Source organism: Nerophis ophidion, linkage group LG23, assembly GCF_033978795.1.
Source record: "Nerophis ophidion isolate RoL-2023_Sa linkage group LG23, RoL_Noph_v1.0, whole genome shotgun sequence".
NCBI classification, from domain to species: Eukaryota; Metazoa; Chordata; class Actinopteri; order Syngnathiformes; family Syngnathidae; genus Nerophis; species Nerophis ophidion.
In genome coordinates, this window is record NC_084633.1 from 39772283 (window position 1) to 39799202 (window position 26920).

General features: G+C 39.2%; 1 protein-coding gene across 4 annotated transcripts in view; it reads left to right on the forward strand.

Moving 5' to 3' along the window:
• Positions 1 to 26920, forward strand: part of gucy2ca (guanylate cyclase 2Ca) — a 70727-nt gene that overhangs the window by 26692 nt on the left and 17115 nt on the right. For all 4 annotated transcript variants that reach the window (XM_061884546.1, XM_061884545.1, XM_061884547.1 and 1 more), the window contains 8 exons: positions 2150 to 2235; positions 3889 to 4006; positions 6990 to 7071; positions 7149 to 7242; positions 9240 to 9305; positions 9377 to 9448; positions 12320 to 12424; positions 18847 to 18933. In XM_061884546.1, the coding sequence (XP_061740530.1) occupies positions 2150 to 2235; positions 3889 to 4006; positions 6990 to 7071; positions 7149 to 7242; positions 9240 to 9305; positions 9377 to 9448; positions 12320 to 12424; positions 18847 to 18933 (710 nt within the window). The remainder of the gene's footprint in view (positions 1 to 2149; positions 2236 to 3888; positions 4007 to 6989; positions 7072 to 7148; positions 7243 to 9239; positions 9306 to 9376; positions 9449 to 12319; positions 12425 to 18846; positions 18934 to 26920) is intronic.

Genomic DNA, 26920 nt, shown 5'->3' on the forward strand with positions numbered 1-26920 from the left:
AAAACAGAAAATTTAGTTCATTTGAATACATTTACAAAATATAAATTCTGCAAATAGAATTCCCCAAAATATTTCCAAGGTCCACACAGGAAATAACTTTGGTTTCTTAAATAGATAATAAAGGAAATAAAAATAAGCAAATACAAAATGTACAGTTGTCCTTTGTTTATCTCAATTGGTAGGCTTGATAGTGGTAAACCAAAGCAGAATTATTATTAATGAATATTAGTAATATTCTCATGGTTACAGCATATAAGAAGAAGGGCTGTCCAAACTTGTGGACTTGGGGGCCACATTGGGATAAAAAAAAATTTGGCTCGGGATCTTTCTGTGTGGCGTTTGCATGTCCTCCCCGTGACTGCGTGGGTTCCCTCCGGGTACTCCGGCTTCCTCCCACCTCCAAAGACATGCACCTGGGGATAGGCCCCTCCCACCTCCAAAGACATGCACCTGGGGATAGGCCCCTCCCACCTCCAAAGACATGCACCTGGGGATAGGTTGATTGGCAACACTAAATGGTCCCTAGTGTGTGAATGTGAGTGTGAATGTTGTCTGTCTATCTGTGTTGGCCCTGTGATGAGGTGGCGACTTGTCCAGGGTGTACCCCGCTTTCCGCCCGATTGTAGCTGAGATAGGTACCAGCGCCCCCCGCGACCCCAAAGAATAAGCGGTAGGAAATAGATGGATGGATGGATATATATTTATATATGCATGTATGTATGTATGTATGTAAGGTCTCTCCCTTAGAGATAGGGTGAGAAGCTCTGTCATCCGGGAGGAACTCAAAGTAAAGCCGCTGCTCCTTCACATGGAGAGGAGCCAGATGAGGTGGCTCGGGCATCTGGTCAGGATGCCACCCGAACGCCTCCCTAGGGAGGTGTTTAGGGCACGTCCAGCCGGTAGGAGGCCACGGGGAAGACCCAGGACACTTTGGGAAGACTATGTCTCCCGGCTGGCCTGGGAACGCCTCGGGATCCCCCGGGAAGAGCTGGACGAAGTGGCTGGGGAGAGGGAAGTCTGGGTTTCCCTGCTTAGGCTGTTGCCCCCGCGACCCGACCTCGGATAAGCGGAAGATGATGGATGGATGGATGGACATATATATATATATATAGTGTGTACATATAATGTTAATATAAGGGATATATAATAAGTACAATTGGATATTAAGAGTATGTGAAAGTTGGACTCCCACCTTGTTTACTTCCGTGATGACCTTCTTAAAGTTTTTTAATCAATCAGACATGTCAAGCAGCTAAAATGCGCCAAACAAGAATAAGTTTGGAGAGTGTTTTGCAATTTTCCCATCATGCATTATAATGACTTTAAATGGGTGTAATGTTGATACTTTTATGGTGATTGGACGTTTTTTTTTATAATATCCACAATGTTCAGTGAGCAGGTTGTGTTAAGTTGACATTTATGTTAGTTGCATTTATCATTACATACAGCATTCAGAGACTATTGGGTATTTTAGATTCATATGAAAGTACCTTTGTGACGTTTTGTTTAACTCATGACTTCTCGCTTGCCAAATTGAAGAGGTGGGCAGGCGGTGGTTTGCACACACCTAATCTCTGACCTTCTAAACATGTATTTTTTTATAATGATTAGAACCTTTTAAACATGCGTAATATGAAGAATATAATTTAAAAAAAAAATGGAAAAAATATATTCGAAGAATATTTAAAGCAAGGGAGGACTGTAATGATGTAATCATCCCATTTGCATAATTGGCCATGACTTATTGTTAAACGGTGAGTTAAAAACATGAAACACTAAGACATATATCTTTCAAACTGTAAAGGAACACACATCTGTTTTTGTTGATGGTATTTGTGACAAATGAAACACTGCATACTAATTTGCATATGTGTCCATTTGAGGACACCTGTTGGCACAGCGGGGACAGGAAGGTGTCACCTGCAGGTGTTTTATAGGTACTGGGATTAAGGCTAACTGTCGGCATATCTTTCAAAAGTTATATTTTGTCGTAGCCGCCAGACCCATTCCCCTGAATGTACCATTCTATGGTTATCATCACCCTGGTAAGATCCTGTTAAAGAACAGCTAAGGCACCTGTGTGTTGATGCTTGACACGCTTACTGAGCTGAATGTGACAAGATGTCATGTGATGTAATTCTCCCGGCAGGTATGGGAGGACACTACGTGCTGGACGAGTACGGGGACAGAGATGTCAACTTCTCCATCATTTATACTTCCACTAAAAGTGGCAAGGTGAGAAGAATCCTTTATGCAGAGCTTTGTCCACATTTACATACCTTACGGCTACAATGGAATAAATGCATTTTGTCCTCAAAATTCGACACACAATTCCTTATAATGACAATTTGACATTACCGTATTTCCTTGAATTGCCGCCGGGTATATAGTGTATGCGCCTGCCTAGAATTACTCCCGGGTCAAATTCTTTTCGCAAAATAATTAGCGCATGCTTAGCATTACCGCCGGCTAAGGATTAACGCCGGGTCAAACTCATTTCGCAAAATAATAATTTTATTAGTGCATGCCTAGAATTTCCGCCGGGTCAAACTCGTCACGTCACGAGTGACACTTCACCTGTCATCATTTTCAAAATGGAGGAGGCTGATTTCAATCATTTGAAATCACATAAAGGGAAAAAGATCAAGAGCTATTCAGTAGGATTTAAGGTCCAAGCTATTGAATATGCTAAAAAGAACAGTAAGCAGCTATGTTTGATTAATATACCGTAGCTGCGTGTGTCAAATATGAGTCATTAAATGACTCTCGCCTCCTGGTGGTAGAGGGCGCTAGTGATCATTCTTGCGACTACTCGGCTGCAGAAGAAGTGACAACAAGCAGCAAGAATGAGCAGCAATCGTTTATTTTTTTCCTCTCGCTTGCACTTTTTACAAGGAGGATTACATATCTAAAATAAAAGAGTTTTCTAAACTGGACTTTCAATCGAAGCAGGAGGTATTAAAGGAAGATCTCCATCGAGGCAGAGAGACTTTTAAAACTGAAGAAAGATAAGGAAGACTTATATAAACAAGTTATCGATGCTTTTGATCAGAAGGAGCTGCGCATGGACTTCATTTTTAAGTAAAGGTAAGACCATAATAATGTTTTTTTTATTAAATGTGCTTTTCATGATGTATCCTTACATCAAACTCAAATTTATAAGAGCAGGCCTAAATTTACCGCATGCCTTTGGTAAGTGCCGGAGTGAGAAGAGGTTTTAAATTAATTAGCGTCCCGGCGGCAATTCAAGGAAATACGGTCTACATGCTGAATGTAGGGACATCCTTTGCTTGATGCACCCCCGGCGGCAATTCCAGCCTCAAGTCTTTTTGAGCACGATGCCACAAGCTTGGCACACCCACATTTGGACACTTTCAACCATTCCTCTTTGCAGCGCCTCTCAAACTCCCATTTAGTTGGATAGGAAGGTTTTCATCCAGGATGTTTCTGTACATTGCCGCTATCATCTTTCTCTCTATCCTGACTAGTCTCCCATTTCCTGCCTCTGTAAACCATCCCCAGAGCATGATGCTGCCACCAGCATGTAGGGATGGTACTGGCCTGGTGATGAGCAGTGCCTGGTTTCCTCCAAACATTCACGCCAAAGACTTTAATCTTAGTCTCATCAGACCAGGTTTGAGTCTTTCAGCTGCATTTTGGCAAACTTTTACAAAGAAATGGCTTCCGTCTGGTCTCTCGATCATACAGGCCTAATTGGTGGATTGTCCTTCTTGAAAATAAAATAAAAAAGAAGGTTCAGATTGCTGTTATGGGGTATTGTGTTTAGAATTTTGAGGAAAAATCAATTTCTTCCATTTTCCACATTTTAACATGATTAAATGTTGAAAAAGTGATGCATTGATGTTTGTTTCCAATGTCGTCCTGCAGTACGACACTCTGTTGGTGTTTGACACGTCCCAGAATAAAACAATAGAGATGGCTCACAATCCAGCTTTGCCTTGGAAAGGAAATCGTCTGCCCCAAGATCTGCCTGAAAGTTTAGTTGGTAATTTCACCCCTTTTCATTCATGAGGCATGGGAGACGTTTGCAACATTCATTCAATGAAATATCGTAGCGCGTAAGCATGGGAGTCTAAGGAGGATTATCACAAGATGAAGCTAACTTTTGCAACCGAGCAGCAACTAAACACTCGTGTCTTCTCTCAGTGCGACACACAACACCGGAAATGTGTCGCGTCAAAGCCCGTCCGATCGGAACTCTAACAATAACAAAAGTTCCATAGGTGATTTATGTGGAATCACTACATCAGGAGCCTCCAACCTTTTTGAAAGCAAGAGCTACTTCTTGGGTACTGATTAATGCAAAGGGCTACCAGTTTGATACACACTTAAATAAATTGCCAGAAATAGGCAATTTGCTCAATTTACCTTTAACTCTGTTATTATTAAAAACTAATGATATTTATCTTTGTGGAAACACCGATCATCTTAATGATTTCTCACAATAAATATATATTTTTGTGATTAGGTCAAAATCCAATCTGCACTTTGTTAGATAATATAACAAATTGGACCAAGCTATATTTCTAACAAGACAAAACATTATTTCGTCTACATTTTCCAGAACAAAAATATTAATCGAAATTCAAAATACTTTGAAGTAAGATTTAAATGTGATTTTACAGATTTTTTTTAGATTTGCCAGAATAATTTTTTTGAATTTTAATCATAATAAGAAGAAATATTCCACAAATATTCTTCGTCGAAAAAACAGAAGCTAAAATGAAGAATTAAATTAAAATGTATTTATTATTCTTTACAATGAAAAAAAAAAAATACTTTCACATTGATTTAAATTGTCAGGAAAGAAGAGGAAGGAATTTAAAAGGTAAAAAGTTATATGTGTTTAAAAACCCTAAAATCTTTTTTAAGGTTGTATTTTTTCTCTAAAATTGTCTTTCTGAAAGTCATAAGAAGCAAAGTAAAGAAATAAATGAATTCATTTAAACAAGTCTTTAAAATATTTTCTTGGATTTTCAAATTCTATTTGAGTTTTGTCTCTTAGAATTAAAAATGTCGAGCAAAGCGAGACCAGCTTGCTAGTAAATAAATACAATTTAAAAAATAGAGGCAGCTCACTGGTAAGTGCTGCTGTGAAAGACTCAAGCCGTCGTCTTGCGGGTTCCAGGGACCACTAAGGAAGGACATGCCTTTTGAGCAGGTGTAGACTTCTTTTATTTTTCAATAAACAAAAGTCTTTTGCGTTTTGCTTTTCAGCCTTAGCGATGTCTGCGTCTGCCTCTCGCTCTCGCTCTCTTCCGTGTTGCAGGCGCTGCAGCTCGTGTTGTTGTCTCTCTCTCGTTCCTTCCTCGTATGGGTTGCTGTCGCTCCGCACCATCACAAGCCCCGTTCTCTCCTCCTTCTCCCCTTTTATACAGCAAGAGGAGATACGTTAATCGTGTACAGGTGCGAGATCCACATACCTGATCTTGTTTTTGGCGTCTCTCCCGGCACTCCCCGCCTCGCCGCTCGCTCGCCATCCCCGATATCTCGCCACCACCTTGGGCCCTGCCTCTCTGTCGGACCGTCAGCTCAACCTCTCCACAGCTACTATTTGAGCTATTTTTAGAACAGGCCAGCGGGCGACTCATCTGGTCCTTACGGGCGACCAGGTGCCCACGGGCACAGCGTTGGTGACCCCTGGTTTACGTTATAGTAATAGTTTTTGTTTTCTTAGCCAAGTTTTGTACCTCCGCTGTGAGCGCCTTTTGTTTTCACTTTTTGATGGATTAATTAAAAGATGTCATTACCTTCACGTCGTGTCCGGTTCCGTCACTTTGCACCACGGCCGGGAAAACAAACCGCACCAAAGTCCAAGTCTTGACAGAGACTGTACATGAACATAAAGAATGATTGACAATATTAACTATGGACGATAAAACATGGAATATTGACAACATGTGAACTTCTCAGCCTCTCTCGATCAACAGGTTTTACAATCAAGCGAAATGCTACAAAAATGCAACAAACACAGCAAAATATGAATGTGAAAGGTAAAAAAAACCCACTTACAATCTGATATATGTGATATATCACTAGGCTTTAGAACTTTGTTGTAAAAATCCCCTTCCCCGTCTGTCCCTGATACCCACACTTCAGGCTGGCCGCTCCGGAAACTGTTGCGTTTGGACCAGATGTTCCTCCAAGGGAATTTAAGTTACTGGTCAATTCCAAGTTCTTTTGAGGACACATAAACTGCGTTTAAATGATCACCCAGAACAGAATAGGTATTTTGCAATTTATTCCAAAGCTTTGGAGAGCCCAACCTAAAAACAACACATTCAAATTGCGTCGCCAAGTTGATCTGAAAACATTACGGAAGTGTTGTCTTCTTCAATATGCCAATAGCCCCCACCCTTCAGAGTGAATACACATGTCTATTGTTCTACTTAGCCTGAGACAGGATGAGATAAGAAAGGAGTATTGCTACTCCCCACATTCCCAAATTCAAGGCAACTCACAGTGTACCATCGGTGATGAGATGGAGAAAAAATAGAGTAAAAATGGAAACCACTAGCTATTTAAAATATGACTATATAAAGAAATAACTCTTAAATATGGATATATGTAGATATCTATCACCGTCAAAACACTCTGTGGAAACGCTCCCCACCCACACTGCTTGGTGCCTTGTCTGAGCGGCTGTTACTTACATTACCATAGTAACTAATTAGATTACCATAGTAACCAATTAGATTACCATAGTAACTAGTATATTATGCAAAAGCGCAGATTCCAAACATTGAAATACTTTGAATAATTCCAGACTTACGATCATTAGAAATCATAATGGCAGCTACACTTTCCACCTTAAAGATCTAAAAAAAAAAATTGGGACTGTAAAGGCTGGCCAGATTGATAAACCTTAACGGGCCGCATTTTACCAGGTCTGCCTCCAAAGTAATGAATGGATCTTTGTGAGACTAATTAAGATATTGCAGATCATAACAATCCCACACACCTGGCAGGTCTGACCACGCAGGATGTGATCGTGATCGTCCTGAGCGTCAGCGTTGTCGTGGTGACCGCCATGGCACTCATCTTCTACAGGTAGGAAGCGCCGAGCGTGTTGTGGGCGTTACCCACTCCTCCCTGTGGGCTCATTTGCTCAATCTGACTCACGGCAGGCAGAACAGGAAAGAACGGCAAATGCAGAAAAAGTGGTCTCACATCAGCCCTCATCTGATTGGTCCGCTGGACGAGAAGGAGGTCTTCCTCAAGGTACAGAGTTAGGCGCTATTTACAAATCCCGTTTCCGTATGAGTTGGGAAATTGTGTTAGATGTAAATATAAACAGAATACAATGATTTGCGAACCATTTTCAACCCATATTCAGTTGAATATGCTACAAAGACAACATATTTGATGTTCAAACTGATAAACATTTTTTTTGTTGCAAATAATCATTAACTTTAGAATTTGATGCCAGCAACACGTGACAATGAAGTTGGGAAAGGTGGCAATGAATACTGATAAAGTTGAGGAATGCTCAACAAACACTTATTTGGAACATCCAACAGGTGTGCAGGCTAATTGGGAACAGGTGGGTGCCATGATTGGCTATAAAAACAGCTTCCCAAAAAATGCTCAGTCTTTCACAAGATAAGGATGGGGCGTCCACATTCCTTTGTCCACAACTGCGTGTGCAAATAGTCAAACAGTTTAAAAACAACGCTTCTCAAAGTGCAATTGCAAGAAATTTAGGGATTTCAACATCTCCGCTCCATAATATCATCAAAAGGTTCAGAGAATCTGGAGAAATCACTCCACGTAAGCGGCATGGCCGGAAACCAACATTGAATGACCGTGACCTTCGATCCCTCAAACGGCACTGTATAAAAAAACCAACATCAATTACTAAAGGATATCACCACATGGGCTCAGGAACACTTCAGAAAACCACTGTCACTAAATACAGTTGGTCGCTACATCTGTAAGTGCAAGTTAAAGCTCTACTATGCAAAGCGAAAGCCATTTATCAACAACATCCAGAAATGCCGCCGGCTTCTCTGGGCCTGAGATCATCTAAGATGGACTGATGCAAAGTGGAAAAGTGTTCTGTGGTCTGATGAGTCCACATTTCAAAATGTTTTGGGAAATATTCGACATTGTGTCATCTGGACCAAAGGGGAAGCGAACCATCCAAAGCCAAAGCCAGCATGTGTGATGGTATGGGGGTGCATTAGTGCCCAAGGCATGGGTAACTTACACATCTGTGAAGGCACCATTAATGCTGAAAGGTACATACAGGTTTTGGAACAACATATGCTGCCATCTAAGCGCCGTCTTTTTCATGGACGCCCCTGCTTATTTCAGCAAGACAATGCCAAGCCACATTCAGCACGTGTTACAACAGCGTGGCTTTGTAAAAAAAAGAGTGCGGGTACTTTCCTGGCCCACCTGCAGTCCAGACCTGTCTCCCATGGAAAATGTGTGGCGCATTATGAAGCGTAAAATACGACAGCGGAGACCCCGGACTGTTGAAGGACTGAAACTCTACATAAAACAAGAATGGGAAAGAATTCCACTTTCAAATTAGTTTCCTCAGTTCCCAAAGGTTTACTGAGTGTTGTTAAAAGAAAAGGTGATGTAACACAGTGGTGAACCTGCCCTTTCCCAACTACTTTGGCACGTGTTGCAGCCATGAAATTCTAAGTTAATTATTATTTGCAAAAAAAAAAATTAAGTTTATGAGTTTGAACATTTATGTTTACATCTAAAACAATTTCGCAACTCATATGGAAATGGGGTTTGTATATATATATATATATATATATATATGTATATATAGACATATATATATATATATACGTATGTATGTATGTTTGTTTTTATTTAAAAAAATATACATGTAAAATTCTAATCCAAATACTGTGAAGTTTTCTTTAACTCTGACTTATTTGCCGCTGCAGTTTCTAGTCAGGTCGCACACACATGCAGACTGCAGTTTCTAGTCAGGTCGCACACACATGCAGACTGCAGTTTCTAGTCAGGTCGCACACACATGCAGACTGCAGTTTCTAGTCAGGTCGCACACACATGCAGACTTGGCAATTGCAGACACTAAATTTGCATGTGCATAAAAAAACAGCTCCCGACAGCGAATCACTTCTCATCATACACTTAAAAGAGCTGTTCATTAGACTCGATTCGTTCCTGAACATCACATCTCTGCTAGTCATTTTATTACCGTCATGCTGTGTCTTTTTATTCCGTAGATTGATGAAGATTCCAAGAGGAAAGACAGCACTTACTTCAATCGCCGATGCCGCTATGACAAGAAGGTCCCCTGGAAAAGAAAGGTAGCAAATAAGAGTGGAGCCCAGGTTTTTACACTCTCTGTTTGTGTCTGCAGCCGGTCATCTTGAAGGAGCTGAGACACACTGATGGAGACTTCACACAGGAACAGAAGATTGATCTTAACACTGTAAGACCTGTGATGAGGCACACCTCCATTTCAACAATGTTTTATTGTGGCACTTTGCAGCGGTGGAGAAGTGCACTGAAAGTGTCAGTGTCAGTGATAAACATCAGAAATAGGGCCTGACCTAGAGTATTTTCTGGACTATAAGCCGCACCCACTACATTTTAGAAGAAAAATATTTTCCGTATATTTACACAGTAATATTTAGTACCGTATTTTTCGAATTATAAGTCGCTCCGGAGTATACGTCGCACCAGCCGAAAATGCATAATAAAGAAGAAAAAAAACATATATATCTCGCACTGCAGTATAAACATACTTGCAACCCTCCCGGATTTCCCGGGAGACTCCCGAAATCCAGCGCCTCTCCCGAAAACCTCCCAGGACAAATTTTCTCCCCATGCGTACCTGACTGTGCAATGTTGTGACCCTCTTAAACAGGACAATACTGCCATTTACTGTACATAGAATAGAATAGAATGTACTTTATTGATCCCTGGGGGGAAATTCAGCACCACAGTTCACTCACAATAAACAATGATAATATTAAAAAATATAATATATGAATAATATAAGTACATTCTACATATATTCTACATTTAAGTACAGTCAAGGAACATATGCATTAGGGAGTCTATTCTGAAGCCCACAGTAAAGAGACGTAACTTCATCACATCGCCTGGTTATTGACTCCAACCCAATATATTACACCGTCGACGAGCAAAATTAAGAAATACGCTTGCAAGTTCCAAAACGAATGGAAACAAGAATTTCAGTTTATCCAGGAGAGTTCGAAGGGGAAAGGGTATGTTGCCTGTAAATTTTGTAGAACAGACTTCTCCATTTAACACGGCAGCCGAACAGATATACTCAGCCATGAACGGTCAGCGAAGCACAAAGCGTCCGCAGCACAGCATCATTCACAACCCAGTTTTATGGCCCACCTCGCAAAATGGAGACTCGGTGGTCTAACTTATGCTGAGACAAAGATGGCTATGCTGATAGCTGGAAGCAACATCCCGTTCTCATTTGCGGTTGTCTACAACAAATCCGTGAAGGATATGTTCCCAGATTCGGAAATCGCTCGCCAATACGCAAATGGCAGAACAAAGGTTACTCAAATAGTGAAAGGTAAGTGTTGTTGTTGTTTTTTTAGTAACCAGCAAGCACAGTACAGTTAGTAGAACAACTGTGTTTTTAATTACTGTGTATTTGATAGGTGCCGTCAGAAATTAAACTATTTATTTTATTTATATATATATAATAAAATAAATAAATATAGCTAGAATTAACTGAGTCAAGTATTTCATACATACTGTATATATATATTTATATGTATATATATATATATGAAATACTCGAGTTGGTGAATTATACTCCTCCCCTCTTAACCACGCCCCCTGCCCAAACCACGCCTCCGTCCCTCCCCCGACAACGCCCCCTCACCTCCCGAAATCGGAGGTCTCAAGGTTGGCAAGTATGAGTATAAGTCGCATTTTTGGGGGTAATCTTTTGGATAAAACCCAACACCAAGAATAGACATTTGAAAGGCAATTTAAAATAAATAAAGAATAGTGAACAACAGGCTGAATAAGTGTAGGTTATATGAGGCATAAATAACCAACTGCTATGTTAACCTAACATATTATGGTAAGAGTCATTCAGATAACTATAACATATAGAACATGCTATACCTTTACCAAACTATCTCTCACTCCTAATCACTAAATCCCATGAAATCTTCCTCCTCGTTGTCGCTTCTAAACAACTCTGCCAACTCCAAAGGTATGTGCCGCTTCCTCTTGTCGTTTTCTGCTGCATATTTCACTACGTCCAGCTCGTAATCTGCAGTACATGATTTCCTTTTCGCTGCCATTTTTGTTCAGCCCTTCTCAGTTTTTATAAATTACTGCCAACGACGAAATTATCCATTTTAATAGCTACGGCAGTAGCATATAGCATATAGCAGTTAGCATTCCATGACCCACAATGCACTTCTGCCATGACCCTCCCCCGCAGAATTCTTATTGGTTGACGTGTGTGTGACGATTGCTGACATTTACTTCGTCTCTTCTGCGAATGAGCTAAATAATATTATTTGATATTTTACGGTAATGTGTTAATAATTTCACACATAAGTCGCTCCTGAGGATATGTCGCACCCCCGGCCAAACTATGAAAAAAACTGCGACTTATAGTCCGAAAAATACGGTAAATGTTTGTAAATAAAGTAAATACCTTCATTGTTTCCAAATGGTGTCTGTAAGATGGCAGTAAAACGGCCCATCAAACAAAACAGAAGTCATGGTCAATAAGGTGGACAAATAAGTCCATGTGAATCCCCTTCCTGTCAATGCAAACTAACCCTCTCAGGTGTGTTGGAGGAGTGGCAAGGTGTGGTTAGTTAAGTTCAAGTTCAAGTACAATGATTGTCACACACACACACACACACACACACTAGGTGTGGTGAAATTTGACCCATCCCCTTGTTCACCCCCTGGGAGGTGAGGGGAGCGGTGAGCAGCGGCGGTGGCTGTGCCCGGGAATCATTGTTGGTGATTTAACCTCCAATTCCAAGGCTTGATGCTGAGTGCCAAGCAGGGAGGTAATGGCTCCCATTTTTATAGTCTTTGGTATGACTTGCCCGGGGTTTGAACTTACGACCTATTGATTGATTGATTGAAACTTGTCTTAGTAGATTGCACAGTACAGTACATATTCTGTACAATAGACCACCAAATGGTAACAGCCCAATAAGTTTTTCAAGATGTTTGAGTCGGGGTCCACGTTAATCAATTCCTACCCATCACTGCAACCACTATGCCACCGCGCAGGTAGATGGTGCACCTGTGTGATTGTTGTGGTGTGTTCCAGCTGCTGCGTATTGACTACTACAACCTGGCCAAGTTCTACGGCACCGTCAGGTTCGAGTACGGAGTCTTTGGAGTCTTTGAGCTGTGCCAGAGAGGCTCCCTCAGGGTGAGGCAATTACTCTATGCTACACTTTATCACTTTATGCAATGCTTTTATCACTTCATGCAACACTTTTATCACTTTATGCAACACTTTTATCACTTTATGCAACGCTTTTATCACTTCATGCAACACTTTTATCACTTTATGCAACACTTTTATCACTTTATGCAACTGTTTATACACTTTATGCAACACTTTATGACTTTATGCAACACTTATCACTTTATGCAACACTTTATCACTTTATGCAACACTTATCACTTTATGCAACACTTTATCACTTTATGCAACGCTTTTATCACTTCATGCAACACTTTTATCACTTTATGCAACACTTTTATCACTTTATGCAACTGTTTATACACTTTATGCAACACTTTATCACTTTATGCAACACTTTATCACTTTATGCAACACTTATCACTTTATGCTACACTTTATCACTATATGCTACACTTTATCACTTTATGCAACACTTTTGTCACTTTATGCAACACTTATCACTTTATGCTACACTTTATCACTATATGCTACACTTTATCACTTTATGCTACACTTTATCACTTTATGCAACAATTTATCACTTTATGCTACACTTGATTACTTTATGCAACGCTTTTATCACTTTACGCAACACTTTATCACTTTATGTAACACTTTATCACTTTATGCAACACTTTTATCACTTTATGCAACACTTTGATCATATTATGTAACACTTTGATCACTTTATTCAACACTTTTATCACATTATGCAACACTTTATCACTTTATGCAACACTTTTATCACTTTATTCAACACTTTTATCACATTATGCAACACTTTATCACTTTATGCAACACTTTTATCACTTTATGCAATGCTTTATACACTTTATGCAACACTTTATGACTTTATGCAACACTTTATGACTTTATGCAACACTTATCACTTTATGCAACACTTTATCACTTTATGCAACACTTTTATCACTTTATGCAACACTTTTATCACTATAGGCTACCCTTTATAACTTTATGCTACACTTTATCACTTTATGCAACATTTTATCACGTTATGCAACACTTTGATCACTTTATGCTACACTTTTATCACTTTATGCAACACTTTTATCACTTTATGCTACACTTTGATCACTTTATGCTACACTTTGATAACTTTATGCAACACTTTTATCACTTTATGCAACACTTTTATCACTTTATGCAACACTTTATCACTTTATGCAACACTTTGATCACTTTATGCAACACTTTGATCACTTTATGCTACACTTTGATAACTTTATGCAACACTTTTATCACTTTATGCAACACTTTTATCACTTTATGCAACACTTTATCACTTTATGCAACACTTTGATCACTTTATGCTACACTTTTATCAATCTGTGCAACACTTTGATCACTTCATGTAACACCTTTATCACTTTATGCAACGATTTATCACTTTATGCTACACTTGATTACTTTATGCAACGCTTTTATCACTTTATGCAACACTTTATCACGTTATGCAACACTTTATGCAACACTTTTATCACTTTATTCAACACTTTGATCACTTTATTCAACACCGTATCACTTTATGCAATACTTTGATCACTTTATGCAACACTTATCAGTTTATGCAACACTTTTATCACTTTATGCAACACTTTGATCACTTTATGCAACACTTTGATCACTTTATGCAACACTTTGATCACTTTATGCAACACTTTTATCAGTTTATGCAACACTTTTATCACTTTATGCAACACTTTGATTACTTTATGCAACACTTTGATCACTTTATGCAATGATTTATCACTTTATGCTACACTTGATTACTTTATGCAACGCTTTTATCACTTTATGCAACACTTTTATCACTTTATGCAACACTTATCACTTTATGCAACACTTTATCACTTTATGCAACACTTTATAACTTTATGCAACACTTTATAACTTTATGCAACACTTTGATCACTTTATGCAATAATTTGATCACTTTATGCAACACTTTGATCACTTTATGCAACACTTTGATCACTTTATGCAACAGTTTGATCATTTTATGCAACACTTTGAGCAACATTTTATCACTTTATGCAACACTTTGATCACTATGCAACACTTTGATCACTTTATGCAACACTTATCACTTTATGCAACACTTTTATCACTTTATGCTACACTTTATCACTATATGCTACTCTTTATCACTTTATGCTACACTTTATCACTTTGTGCAACGATTTATCACTTTATGCTACACTTGAATACTTTATGCAATGCTTTTATCACTTTATGCAACACTTTAATCACTTTATGCAACACTTATCACTTTATGCAACACTTTTATCACTTTAGGCAACAAATTTATCACTTTATGCAACACTTTCATCACTTTATGCAACACTTATCAATTTTTGCAACACTTTTATCACTTTATGGAACAAATGTATCACTTTATGCAACACTTTTATCACTTTATGCAACACTTATCACTTTATGCAACACTTTTATCACTTTATGCAACACTTTATCACTTTATGCAACACTTTCACTGGTTTAAATGTAACATATATATTGGGTTTCACTATGTAAAGCGCTTTGAGTCACTAGAGAAAAGCGCTATATAAATACAATTCACACTTCACACACACACACACTTTGATCACTTTATGCTACACTTTATCACTTTATGCAACATTTTATCACGTTATGCAACACTATACAACCTTATGCAACACTTTGATCACTTTATTCAACACTTTGATCACTTTATGCAACACTTTGATCACTTTATGCAACACTTTTATCAGTTTATGCAACACTTTTATCACTTTATGCAACACTTTGATAACTTTATGCAACACTTTTATCACTTTATGCAACACTTTTATCACTTTATGCAACACTTTGATCACTTTATGCAACACTTTGATCACTTTATGCTACACTTTTATCAATCCGTGCAACACTTTGATCACTTCATGTAACACCTTTATCACTTTATGTAACACTTTATCACTTTATGCTACACTTTATCACTTTATGCAACGATTTATCACTTTATGCTACACTTGATTACTTTATGCAACACTTTTATCACTTTATGCAACACTTTGATCACTTTATGCAACACTTTGATCACTTCATGTAACACCTTTATCACTTTATGCAACACTTTATCACTTTATGCTACACTTTATCACTTTATGCAACGATTTATCACTTTATGCTACACTTGATTACTTTATGCAACGCTTTTATCACTTTATGCAACACTTTATCACGTTATGCAACACTTTATGCAACACTTTTATCACTTTATTCAACACTTTGATCACTTTATTCAACACCGTATCACTTTATGCAATACTTTGATCACTTTATGCAACACTTTTATCACTATGCAACACTTTGATCACTTTATGCAACACTTTGATCACTTTATGCAACACTTTGATCACTTTATGCAACACTTTGATCACTTTATGCAACACTTTGATCACTTTATGCAACACTTTGATTACTTTATGCAACACTTTGATTACTTTATGCAACACTTTGATTACTTTATGCAATGATTTATCACTTTATGCTACACTTGATTACTTTATGCAACGCTTTTATCACTTTATGCAACACTTTTATCACTTTATGCAACACTTATCACTTTATGCAACACTTTGATCACTTTATGCAATACTTTGATCACTTTATGCAACACTTTTATCACTATGCAACACTTTTATCACTATGCAACACTTTGATCACTTTATGCAACACTTTGATCACTTTATGCAACACTTTGATCACTTTATGCAACACTTTGATTACTTTATGCAACACTTTGATTACTTTATGCAACACTTTGATCACTTTACGCAATGATTTATCACTTTATGCTACACTTGATTACTTTATGCAACACTTTGATCACTTTATGCAATGATTTATCACTTTATGCTACACTTGATTACTTTATGCAACGCTTTTATCACTTTATGCAACACTTTTATCACTTTATGCAACACTTTTATCACTTTATGCAACACTTTATCACTTTATGCAACACTTTGATCACTTTATGCAATGATTTATCACTTTATGCTACACTTGATTACTTTATGCAACGCTTTTATCACTTTATGCAACACTTTTATCACTTTATGCAACACTTTATCACTTTATGCAACACTTTATAACTTTATGCAACACTTTGATCACTTTATGCAATAATCTGATCACTTCATGCAACACTTTTATCACTTTATGCAACACTATATCACTTTATGCAACACTTTATCACTTTATGCAACACTTTATAACTTTATGCAACACTTTGATCACTTTATGCAATAATTTGATCACTTTATGCAACACTTTGATCACTTTATGCAACACTTTGATCACTTTATGCAACACCTTTATTACTTTATGCAACAGTTTGATCATTTTATGCAACACTTTGATCACTTTATGCAACACTTTGATCACTATGCAACACTTTGATCACTTTATGCAACACTTATCACTTTATGCAACACTTTTATCACTTTATGCTACACTTTATCACTTTATGCTACACTTATCACTTTATGCAACGATTTATCACTTTATGCTACACTTGAATACTTTATGCAATGCTTTTATCACTTTATGCAACACTTTAATCACTTTATGCAACACTTATCACTTTATGCAACACTTTTATCACTTTATGCAACAAATTTATCACTTTATGCAACACTTTTATCACTTTATGCAACACTTATCACTTTATGCAACACTTTTATCACTTTATGCAACACTTTAATCACTTTATGCAACACTTATCACTTTATGCAACACTTTTATCACTTTATGCAACACTTTTATCACTTTATGCAACAAATTTATCACTTTATGCAACACTTTGATCACTTTATGCAACACTTTGATCACTTTATGCAACACTTTTATCACTTTATGCAACAAATTTATCACTTTATGCAACACTTTTAACACTTTATGCAACACTTCGATCACTTTATGCAACACTTTCACTGGTTTAAATGTAACATACATATTGGGTTTCACTATGTAAAGCGCTTTGAGTCACTAGAGAAAAGCGCTATATAAATATAATTCACACTTCACACACACACACACTTTGATCACTTTATGCTACACTTTGATCACTTTATGCAACACTTTGATCACTTCATGTAACACCTTTATCACTTTATGCAAACTTTTATCACTTTATGCAACACCTTTATCACTTTATGCAACTCTTTTATCACTTTATGCAACACTGTTATCAAAAAATATGGATAAAATACAAGACCTGGATGAATGAGAACATCCATACTGTACATGTGGAGAAAATCCATGTTGATTGGTTGCTGTACCTATGATGAGTATCAATTGGCTAAGGTTAGGACGATACATTACCGACTGGCCAATCAGAGGCAAGATAAGGCGGGGTCATTGAAACCAGGAAGTAAAATCATAACAGACTCTCATGTCACATGACCAGCAGGGAGTCGGAGACAGAGGGACGCTTCAAGCTGACCACTCCAAAAAAAGAAACAGTTCAAAATGTCAGAGGTGATGATATTGTTCCTTTAGTGATGAAGATGAGGTGCGGGAACCCACAATAATGCGTGCTTTGGGCCACATTTAAACACATGTATGTCTTTGGAGAAAACAGAATCTGAATTTGTAGTTGTGCAGAAGTGTAGCAAAAGTCATGTGTAAAAAGTCAGGTGTAATACAGACAACCAACAGAGAGTTCCTGCTTCACACGGGTCATACACTCAGATTGTAGAACATGTACACACTTCTCAATGCACACCTTGTATTACACGCTAACCAATCTATACGCTGGATTTATTCCAATCTTTGCATGCTGGGTAATGTTTGCTGTGGTCTGGAACAAGATGGCACACAAACAAGTATCAGAAATGCAGCCAAAATTACATCCAGACAATGTGTCGCGAGACATGCAAATATAAATGAAATACACAGAGGACACAAGTCAAGGAAATAAAATGATGTTAAATATAGCTACGCGAGGCATAATGATGCTAGCCGAACTAGCATGTTAGCATGGATTAGCTTGCAGTCACGCAGTCTATTCAATTGAATATAAGTTGAAAAATTCTTGTTGTATTCTCTTTTTATTTACCACTTACACAACGTGACAACTTCATTGCTTCAATATATATATATATATATATATATATATATATATATATATATATATATATATATCTATCCATCCATTTTCAACCGCTTATTCCCTTTTATATATATATATATATATATATATATGTATATATATATATATATATATGGGCATTACCTTTGTTTTATGTTGCATTCCATTGCAATCAGTGACAAGTTGTGAAAGGCTGAACATGTGTGTTGTTGCTTTGTTTCAGTACATCCTGAATGACAGAATCTCCTACCCAGATGAGACCTTCATGGACAAGGAGTTCAAGATCTCAGTCATGTATGACATAGCCAAGGTATCACTTAGTTGCACATCACTCCTCTTAATTAGTCCCACAACCTTTCACTTCCCCCACAATACTCAGCCTTGAATATGAGCCGACTTCGATAATAAGCCTATACGATATCAGAACGAATCCTAAAACATGCTTTTATTATTTTGTCTAGTGGAATGTTGATCAAGTGAAATGATTTGGTGAACAATGGTAGACATTTATGCTTGTGAAGTGGAGCATTGATTTGTTGATTTGCATAAGTAAACACTCTGCAAGACTGCTTGTATTGCACATGATATCACACACAAGTAAACACTCTGCAAGACTGCTTGTATCACACGTGATATCACACACAAGTAGACAGTCTGCAGGACTGCTTGTATTGCACATGATATCACACACAAGTAGACACTCTGCAGGACTGCTTGTACCGCACATGATATCACACACAAGTAGGCACTCTGCAGGACTGCTTGTATCGCACATATCACACACTAGTAGACACTTTGCAGGACTGATTGTACCGCACATGATATCACACACAAGTAGACACTCTGCAGGACTGTTTGTATTGCACATGATATCACACACAAGTAGACACTCTGCAGGACTGTTTGTATCACACATGATATCACACACAAGTAGACACACTGCAGGATTGCTTGTATCTCATATGATATCACACACAAGTAGACACTCTGCAGGACTGTTTGTATCACACATGATATCACACACAAGTAGACACACTGCAGGATTGCTTGTATCTCATATGATATCACTCACAAGTAGACACTCTGCAGGACTGCTTGTAATTGCACATGATATCAAACAAGTAGACCCACTGCAGGACCACTTGTATCACACATGATATCACACACAAGCAAACAGTCTGCAGGACTGCTTGTATCTCATATGATATCACACACAAGTATACATGCTGCAGGACTGATTGTATCACACATGATGTCACACAAGTAAACACACTGCAGGACTGCTTGTATCGCACATGATTTTTTTCACAAAAGTAGACACTTTGCAGGACTGCTTATATCGCACATGATATCACACACAAGTAAACACACTGCAGGGCTGCTTGTATCGCACATGATATCACAAACAAGTGCGGTCATGACTTCCACCAAGACAGAATGATCCCACAACTAACAATGAAGGGTGACTGTCTTTATTACTGCCCAGGTGATGATTATTAGCGGGTGAAAACAGTACTAATCACCCCCAGGTGATGATTATTAGCGGGTGAAAACAGTACTAATCACCCCCAGGTGATGATTATTAGCGGGTGAAAACAGTACTAATCACCCCCAGGTGATGATTATCAGCGGGTGAAAACAGTACTAATCACCTCCAGGTGATGATTATTAGCGGGTGAAAACAGTACTAATCACCTCCAGGTGATGATTATTAGCGGGTGAAAACAGTACTAATCACCCCCAGGTGATGATTATTAGCGGGTGAAAACAGTACTAATCACCCCCAGGTGATGATTATTAGCGGGTGAAAACAGTACTAATCACCTCCAGGTGATGATTATTAGCGGGTGAAAACAGTACTAATCACCCCCAGGTGATGATTATTAGCGGGTGAAAACAGTACTAATCACCCCCAGGTGATGATTATTAGCGGGTGAAAACAGTACTAATCACCCCCAGGTGATGATTATTAGCGGGTGAAAACAGTACTAATCACCTCCAGGTGATGATTATTAGCGGGTGAAAACAGTACTAATCACCCCCAGGTGATGATTATTAGCGGGTGAAAACAGTACTAATCACCCCCAGGTGATGATTATTAGCGGGTGAAAACAGTACTAATCACCCCCAGGTGATGATTATCAGCGGGTGAAAACAGTACTAATCACCTCCAGGTGATGATTATTAGCGGGTGAAAACAGTACTAATCACCTCCAGGTGATGATTATTAGCGGGTGAAAACAGTACTAATCACCTCCAGGTGATGATTATTAGCGGGTGAAAACAGTACTAATCACCTCCAGGTGATGATTATTAGCGGGTGAAAACAGTACTAATCACCCCCAGGTGATGATTATTAGCGGGTGAAAACAGTACTAATCACCCCCAGGTGATGATTATTAGCGGGTGAAAACAGTACTAATCACCTCCAGGTGATGATTATTAGCGGGTGAAAACAGTACTAATCACCCCCAGGTGATGATTATTAGCGGGTGAAAACAGTACTAATCACCCCCAGGTGATGATTATTAGCGGGTGAAAACAGTACTAATCACCCCCAGGTGATGATTATTAGCGGGTGAAAACAGTACTAATCACCTCCAGGTGATGATTATTAGCGGGTGAAAACAGTACTAATCACCCCCAGGTGATGATTATTAGCGGGTGAAAACAGTACTAATCACCCCCAGGTGATGATTATTAGCGGGTGAAAACAGTACTAATCACCTCCAGGTGATGATTATTAGCGGGTGAAAACAGTACTAATCACCTCCAGGTGATGATTATTAGCGGGTGAAAACAGTACTAATCACCCCCAGGTGATGATTATTAGCGGGTGAAAACAGTACTAATCACCTCCAGGTGATGATTATTAGCGGGTGAAAACAGTACTAATCACCCCCAGGTGATGATTATTAGCGGGTGAAAACAGTACTAATCACCTCCAGGTGATGATTATTAGCGGGTGAAAGCAGTATTAATCACCCCCAGGTGATGATTATTAGCGGGTGAAAACAGTACTAATCACCTCCAGGTGATGATTATTAGCGGGTGAAAACAGTACTAATCACCTCCAGGTGATGATTATTAGCGGGTGAAAACAGTACTAATCACCTCCAGGTGATGATTATTAGCGGGTGAAAACAGTACTAATCACCTCCAGGTGATGATTATTAGCGGGTGAAAACAGTACTAATCACCTCCAGGTGATGATTATCAGCGGGTGAAAACAGTACTAATCACCCCCAGGTGATGATTATTAGCGGGTGAAAACAGTACTAATCACCTCCAGGTGATGATTATTAGCGGGTGAAAACAGTACTAATCACCTCCAGGTGATGATTATCAGCGGGTGAAAACAGTACTAATCACCCCCAGGTGATGATTGTTAGCGGGTGAAAACAGTACTAATCACCCCCAGGTGATGATTGTTAGCGGGTGAAAACAGTACTAATCACCTCCAGGTGATGATTATCAGCGGGTGAAAACAGTACTAATCACCTCCAGGTGATGATTATCAGCGGGTGAAAACAGTACTAATCACTCCCAGGTGATGATTATTAGCGGGTGAAAACAGTACTAATCACCTCCAGGTGATGATTATTAGCGGGTGAAAACAGTACTAATCACCCCCAGGTGATGATTATTAGCGGGTGAAAATAGTACTAATCACCTCCAGGTGATGATTATTAGCGGGTGAAAACAGTACTAATCACCCCCAGGTGATGATTATTAGCGGGTGAAAACAGTACTAATCACCTCCAGGTGATGATTATTAGCGGGTGAAAACAGTACTAATCACCCCCAGGTGATGATTATTAGCGGGTGAAAACAGTACTAATCACCCCCAGGTGATGATTATTAGCGGGTGAAAACAGTACTAATCACCTCCAGGTGATGATTATTAGCGGGTGAAAACAGTACTAATCACCCCCAGGTGATGATTATTAGCGGGTGAAAACAGTACTAATCACCCCCAGGTGATGATTATTAGCGGGTGAAAACAGTACTAATCACCTCCAGGTGATGATTATTAGCGGGTGAAAACAGTACTAATCACCTCCAGGTGATGATTATTAGCGGGTGAAAACAGTACTAATCACCCCCAGGTGATGATTATTAGCGGGTGAAAACAGTACTAATCACCTCCAGGTGATGATTATTAGCGGGTGAAAACAGTACTAATCACCCCCAGGTGATGATTATTAGCGGGTGAAAACAGTACTAATCACCTCCAGGTGATGATTATTAGCGGGTGAAAGCAGTATTAATCACCCCCAGGTGATGATTATTAGCGGGTGAAAACAGTACTAATCACCTCCAGGTGATGATTATTAGCGGGTGAAAACAGTACTAATCACCTCCAGGTGATGATTATTAGCGGGTGAAAACAGTACTAATCACCTCCAGGTGATGATTATTAGCGGGTGAAAACAGTACTAATCACCTCCAGGTGATGATTATTAGCGGGTGAAAACAGTACTAATCACCTCCAGGTGATGATTATCAGCGGGTGAAAACAGTACTAATCACCCCCAGGTGATGATTATTAGCGGGTGAAAACAGTACTAATCACCTCCAGGTGATGATTATTAGCGGGTGAAAACAGTACTAATCACCTCCAGGTGATGATTATCAGCGGGTGAAAACAGTACTAATCACCCCCAGGTGATGATTATTAGCGGGTGAAAACAGTACTAATCACCCCCAGGTGATGATTATTAGCGGGTGAAAACAGTACTAATCACCTCCAGGTGATGATTATCAGCGGGTGAAAACAGTACTAATCACCTCCAGGTGATGATTATCAGCGGGTGAAAACAGTACTAATCACTCCCAGGTGATGATTATTAGCGGGTGAAAACAGTACTAATCACCTCCAGGTGATGATTATTAGCGGGTGAAAACAGTACTAATCACCCCCAGGTGATGATTATTAGCGGGTGAAAATAGTACTAATCACCTCCAGGTGATGATTATTAGCGGGTGAAAACAGTACTAATCACCCCCAGGTGATGATTATTAGCGGGTGAAAACAGTACTAATCACCTCCAGGTGATGATTATTAGCGGGTGAAAACAGTACTAATCACCCCCAGGTGATGATTATTAGCGGGTGAAAACAGTACTAATCACCCCCAGGTGATGATTATTAGCGGGTGAAAATAGTACTAATCACCTCCAGGTGATGATTATCAGCGGGTGAAAATAGTACTAATCACCCCCAGGTGATGATTATTAGCGGGTGAAAATAGTACTAATCACCTCCAGGTGATGATTATTAGCGGGTGAAAACAGTACTAATCACCCCCAGGTGATGATTATTAGCGGGTGAAAACAGTACTAATCACCCCCAGGTGATGATTATTAGCGGGTGAAAATAATACTAATCACCCCCAGGTGATGATTATTAGCGGGTGAAAACAGTACTAATCACCTCCAGGTGATGATTATTAGCGGGTGAAAACAGTACTAATCACCCCCAGGTGATGATTATTAGCGGGTGAAAATAGTACTAATCACCCCCAGGTGATGATTATTAGCGGGTGAAAATAGTACTAATCACCCCCAGGTGATGATTATTAGCGGGTGAAAATAGTACTAATCACCCCCAGGTGATGATTATTAGCGGGTGAAAACAGTACTAATCACCCCCAGGTGATGATTATCAGCGGGTGAAAATAGTACTAATCACCCCCAGGTGATGATTATTAGCGGGTGAAAATAGTACTAATCACCTCCAGGTGATGATTATTAGCGGGTGAAAACAGTACTAATCACCCCCAGGTGATGATTATTAGCGGGTGAAAACAGTACTAATCACCTCCAGGTGATGATTATTAGCGGGTGAAAACAGTACTAATCACCCCCAGGTGATGATTATTAGCGGGTGAAAATAGTACTAATCACCCCCAGGTGATGATTATTAGCGGGTGAAAATAGTACTAATCACCCCCAGGTGATGATTATTAGCGGGTGAAAATAGTACTAATCACCTCCAGGTGATGATTATTAGCGGGTGAAAACAGTACTAATCACCCCCAGGTGATGATTATCAGCGGGTGAAAATAGTACTAATCACCCCCAGGTGATGATTATTAGCGGGTGAAAATAGTACTAATCACCTCCAGGTGATGATTATTAGCGGGTGAAAACAGTACTAATCACCCCCAGGTGATGATTATTAGCGGGTGAAAATAGTACTAATCACCTCCAGGTGATGATTATTAGCGGGTGAAAACAGTACTAATCACCCCCAGGTGATGATTATTAGCGGGTGAAAACAGTACTAATCACCTCCAGGTGATGATTATTAGCGGGTGAAAACAGTACTAATCACCTCCAGGTGATGATTATTAGCGGGTGAAAACAGTACTAATCACCTCCAGGTGATGATTATTAGCGGGTGAAAACAGTACTAATCACCCCCAGGTGATGATTATTAGCGGGTGAAAATAGTACTAATCACCCCCAGGTGATGATTATTAGCGGGTGAAAACAGTACTAATCACCTCCAGGTGATGATTATTAGCGGGTGAAAACAGTACTAATCACCTCCAGGTGATGATTATTAGCGGGTGAAAACAGTACTAATCACCCCCAGGTGATGATTATTAGCGGGTGAAAACAGTACTAATCACCTCCAGGTGATGATTATTAGCGGGTGAAAACAGTACTAATCACCTCCAGGTGATGATTATTAGCGGGTGAAAACAGTACTAATCACCTCCAGGTGATGATTATTAGCGGGTGAAAATAGTACTAATCACCTCCAGGTGATGATTATTAGCGGGTGAAAACAGTACTAATCACCTCCAGGTGATGATTATTAGCGGGTGAAAACAGTACTAATCACCCCCAGGTGATGATTATTAGCGGGTGAAAACAGTACTAATCACCTCCAGGTGATGATTATTAGCGGGTGAAAACAGTACTAATCACCCCCAGGTGATGATTATTAGCGGGTGAAAATAGTACTAATCACCCCCAGGTGATGATTATTAGCGGGTGAAAACAGTACTAATCACCCCCAGGTGATGATTATCAGCGGGTGAAAACAGTACTAATCACCCCCAGGTGATGATTATTAGCGGGTGAAAACAGTACTAATCACCTCCAGGTGATGATTATTAGCGGGTGAAAACAGTACTAATCACCCCCAGGTGATGATTATTAGCGGGTGAAAATAGTACTAATCACCTCCAGGTGATGATTATTAGCGGGTGAAAACAGTACTAATCACCTCCAGGTGATGATTATTAGCGGGTGAAAACAGTACTAATCACCTCCAGGTGATGATTATTAGCGGGTGAAAACAGTACTAATCACCTCCAGGTGATGATTATTAGCGGGTGAAAACAGTACTAATCACCTCCAGGTGATGATTATTAGCGGGTGAAAACAGTACTAATCACCCCCAGGTGATGATTATTAGCGGGTGAAAACAGTACTAATCACCTCCAGGTGATGATTATTAGCGGGTGAAAACAGTACTAATCACCTCCAGGTGATGATTATTAGCGGGTGAAAACAGTACTAATCACCCCCAGGTGATGATTATTAGCGGGTGAAAACAGTACTAATCACCTCCAGGTGATGATTATTAGCGGGTGAAAACAGTACTAATCACCCCCAGGTGATGATTATTAGCGGGTGAAAACAGTACTAATCACCTCCAGGTGATGATTATTAGCGGGTGAAAACAGTACTAATCACCCCCAGGTGATGATTATTAGCGGGTGAAAACAGTACTAATCACCTCCAGGTGATGATTATTAGCGGGTGAAAACAGTACTAATCACCCCCAGGTGATGATTATTAGCGGGTGAAAATAGTACTAATCACCCCCAGGTGATGATTATTAGCGGGTGAAAATAGTACTAATCACCCCCAGGTGATGATTATTAGCGGGTGAAAATAGTACTAATCACCTCCAGGTGATGATTATTAGCGGGTGAAAACAGTACTAATCACCCCCAGGTGATGATTATCAGCGGGTGAAAATAGTACTAATCACCCCCAGGTGATGATTATTAGCGGGTGAAAATAGTACTAATCACCTCCAGGTGATGATTATTAGCGGGTGAAAACAGTACTAATCACCCCCAGGTGATGATTATTAGCGGGTGAAAATAGTACTAATCACCCCCAGGTGATGATTATTAGCGGGTGAAAACAGTACTAATCACCTCCAGGTGATGATTATTAGCGGGTGAAAACAGTACTAATCACCTCCAGGTGATGATTATTAGCGGGTGAAAACAGTACTAATCACCTCCAGGTGATGATTATTAGCGG